Source organism: Bremia lactucae, linkage group LG10, assembly GCF_004359215.1.
Source record: "Bremia lactucae strain SF5 linkage group LG10, whole genome shotgun sequence".
Classification (NCBI taxonomy): domain Eukaryota; phylum Oomycota; class Peronosporomycetes; order Peronosporales; family Peronosporaceae; genus Bremia; species Bremia lactucae.
The window spans coordinates 6,320,681-6,324,331 of NC_090619.1; the positions used below are offsets into that span (position 1 = coordinate 6,320,681).

At 43.7% G+C, this 3,651-nt stretch overlaps 1 protein-coding gene across 1 annotated transcript; it reads left to right on the plus strand.

Annotated features, from left to right (window-relative positions):
* Positions 1-674: 674 nt before the first annotated feature.
* On the plus strand, positions 675-3,213 carry CCR75_002541 (uncharacterized protein). The gene is made up of 7 exons (XM_067960638.1): positions 675-739; positions 800-912; positions 976-1,056; positions 1,113-1,186; positions 1,249-2,510; positions 2,575-2,667; positions 2,730-3,213. Exons 1-7 carry the CDS (start codon positions 680-682, stop codon positions 3,108-3,110), a joined length of 2,064 nt encoding a protein of 687 aa, XP_067818801.1. The 5' UTR covers positions 675-679; the 3' UTR covers positions 3,111-3,213.
* The last annotated feature ends 438 nt before the right edge of the window (positions 3,214-3,651 follow it).

Genomic DNA, 3,651 nt, shown 5'->3' on the forward strand with positions numbered 1-3,651 from the left:
TCACTTAGAAAGGAGTAGCTTTCAGGGGAAACGTGATGCGTATTCCCACTATCATGTAACATGTCCATGTTAGATGTGGGAAATGTGGCCTTGGACGGACTACAAAGTGCTACCAGGTGTAACGGGGCACTACGACTTGTACTGCTTCAGTACAAGTCCACTTCGCACTGCTTCAGTTGCGAGTGGTGCCTTCCCTTTTTTCACGTACACTTGTACGTGCAGCGGAAGACTTCTCTTTAAGGCAACTAGCTTAAAGAGGGTTAAATGAAAACTGTATTAATATAATTAAGTGGCTCTTTTTCTATCTTGTAAATGCTAACTTAATTATAATCTAATACTTAACATGTAATTGAATTCTTATCTCTATCTTATCTGAAACTCTCTCTTTGTTTACGTTTACAGCTGATTAGTCTGCGGGATAAATAAATATAATGGCCTATTCTATTATGGTTAAGATTTCTGAACATTACTGTATAAAGTAATATTCTCCAAATATTCTCTACCCTTTAGATAATATATTAATTAACAACCTTTAAGTGTTAATTTGATGTAACGATACACCCCGTTACATATACGCTTTTTTGTACGTAAATAAGCTACTATCTCAAATGCTCTTGCAACTAGCGTAACCAGGTTATGCTTCCATTTATTATTTAAATGATTGGTTAATCCAGCACTGATGAGTACCAAGTCCAAATCGTCACTGGGCTTATACAAGCAGAGCTTTCGCGAGTACTTGGTACAATTATTGCAACCTCAGTGACAAGCTCGAATCTCACCACGTTTTTTTCTCACTTAGCGAGAGACCAATGCTGTCAAGGACGAAATAGAGCTGGATCAGCTCATGAAGCTACTGCATGAACCTCTACCCGTGTCTTTCCGCCTTACTCTGCACCGTCCTGATGCCCTCGGGTACTACATCACACCATGATGCTGCTTTTCCAATGAATTGACAACTGTATCTCAACTTTTTAGCTTAAGTGAATTACTGGCTACCAAGCTCCAATTTCCTCGTGATACATGCTTTTACAAGGATATACCAGTCAATCCGCCTAAGTAAAACTAAAGTCATAACATTTTGACGTACCATCCTCATTTTCCGTTCGTTGCAGACCAATTGCCTGGTATCCGATGGACAAGGTGGCGTGGCAAATGGACTGTGGACGAGTGGCGCTTTCAAAAAGCGGTGGGTGATTGACAAAATTTTAAATTTTAAAAAAAGTATTATTAACTCTTTCAAACGACTAGCTTCGAAGCACGAGGATATTCGTATATTCCATTCGTGGTTGTTAACGCAAACAGACCGTGGTTATATTGATCGCCAGGAAGCGGTGAGTATGCTTCCAGTGCTCTATTTGGATGTCCAACGAGGCCACCGTGTGCTTGATATGTGCGCGTCGCCGGGGTCTAAAACGACCCAAATTCTAGACATTTTACTTTCAAATATGGACGATTCAAGTCGAGAAGAGCAGAGAGGCATGGTGGTTGCCAATGATGCCGACAAGAAACGGGCGTATATGTTGGTACACCGTCTCACACGCAATACATTACGCCGCGCAGTAGTCACGTGCGGTGATGGCGATACGTTCCCCGGATTGTACGATCCAGAAACGAAAACTCTGCGACGTACCAACGTATTTGATCGCGTGCTGTGTGACGTCCCTTGCAGTGGTGATGGTACGCTCCGTAAGAGTCAGACATTGTGGAAAGAATGGCACATTGGCCAGGGCTTGACGCTGCATCCGATTCAATTGGCATTGGCTCTTCGAGGAGCTGCGCTACTTAGACTTGGTGGTATTATGGTGTATTCAACGTGTTCATTTAATCCGATCGAAAATGAAGCCATAGCAGCCGAGGTACTGCGTCGTGCAGGTGGATCACTGAAGCTTTTGGATGTGTCAACGAAAGTGCCGGGGCTTATTGCCCGTCCTGGTCGAACGAATTGGCGAGTAGGATGGCGATCGAAGTCCAAGTCGACACACAATGGCCATGTATTCAAACATGACAATGCAAACGATCAAAGCGATGAGGTGAAGGAGCTTCACGAATGGTACGACACGTACGACGCGCTGCCCCAGAATCTTCGTGGTAGTCGAGTAACGCGATCGATGTTTCCGCCTAAGGGTGCTGTGATCAATGAGATTCAGAAGTCTTTTCGTTTGATCCCGATCGACCAGAATTCTGGTGGCTTTTTTATCGCAGTGTTTCTTAAAGTGGCCGATCTACCGGGTGCAATGGGTCAACAGGAAGGTCTTGCTCCACTGGAAGAAGTGCCGATGGCGCCACCTACTGACTACATCTGCAAACTTTGTGGCCAAAGTGGCCACTTTTTGAAAAATTGTCAAAAGTATACGCCAGACACAGAATTTTACTCTTGCAACACGGAGAAATTGGATAAAGAGAAAAATTCTATCAGTATAAAGAAGCGAGAGACACTATATCGCGTCGTAAATGACGATACGTGGCAGCAATTACGTGGCTTTTATGGCTTCGAGGACGATATGTGGAAGGTGCGGTTTTAAAGTATCGAACAAGAGGTGTAAAGTAACATTTTTACTGTGTAACTGCATCCAGAATCGTCTTTGGTGCCGGTCAGACACGGCAGCAACTATAAACTACGTGGACCAGGAAATCTCTGATGCTTGTTTGAGTGGCAATGCTCTTGATGTGCGTACTTCTAGTATCTAATACTGCCGTTTAAATGCCACTAAAATCGAATGACTCTTCAGATCGTCAACACTGGACTTAAGGTCTTCACTAAAATCACAGAGCGTGGTAAGGTATTTTATCGTCCATCTGAGGATTCGCTTGGCTTCATTGCCAACTTTTTCACCAAGCGATGTCTGGACGTGTCCATTGCTGACTTTTCAAGCCTCTTTGAGAATGCGGATCATCACGTGGCATTCAATACGCTGTCAATAGAATTGCAAGAGGCTCTAAATGGGATGCCCATGGGTCCAGCCGTGGGACGAGTTCAGGCTCACGAGCGATTGCGTATGAACCTTTGGGTGGGTCAAGGGTCGCTGTTACCGCGCATATCCAAGGCCATGCGAAGTGAGGTTCATGATATGCTCCAACATTGCCTGGAAAAGACCATTGGCTCTCGGTGAATGCTTGCATTACATAAATTGCTCCCCAATATCTAGTGAGCATCCTCGTCCGCATCCCACCTTATATTATATTATAAAAACAGAATCTCGTTTGCCCAAAAAACTTTTACTCCTCGTCAGCATTTTGGTCGCTACTTCGACCCTGTGAACGATTTTCCACCACCAGCGACTTCGTTGGGAAAAAGTGCCACAAGAAATTGTACTTGGAGCTTGTCAAAGCTGCTACAAACTTAACACTACATTCGTGAAAATATAATTGGCGGTGAAAACTCAGCTGCAGAATGTCAAATTTAAGCGCCTCATGCATGCACGGTTCTGCTGCAAAATATGATAGTATACTTGTAATGGGGCACTGCGACTTGTACTGTTTCAGTACAAGTCCACTTCACACTGCTTCAGATGTGAGTGGTGCCTCTCGTTAGGTGACGTACACTGTACGTATAGAGGAAGACTTCTCTCAAGGCAAGTTAGCTTAAGAGTGTAAAATGAAAACTGTATTAATATAGTTAAGTGTCTTGTTAATCTATCTTTGTAAATGTTG

What these genes read in the sequence shown, in the direction of transcription:
- CCR75_002541 (XM_067960638.1), top strand. Translation starts at nt 680, where the DNA reads ATGAGTACCAAGTCCAAATCGTCACTGGGCTTATACAAGCAGAGCTTT. An exon ending in CACCGTCCTGATGCCCTCGG is followed by an intron (nt 913 to 975) that starts GTACTACATCAC and finishes TCAACTTTTTAG; the next exon opens with CTTAAGTGAATTACTGGCTA. An exon ending in ATACCAGTCAATCCGCCTAA is followed by an intron (nt 1,057 to 1,112) that starts GTAAAACTAAAG and finishes CGTTCGTTGCAG; the next exon opens with ACCAATTGCCTGGTATCCGA.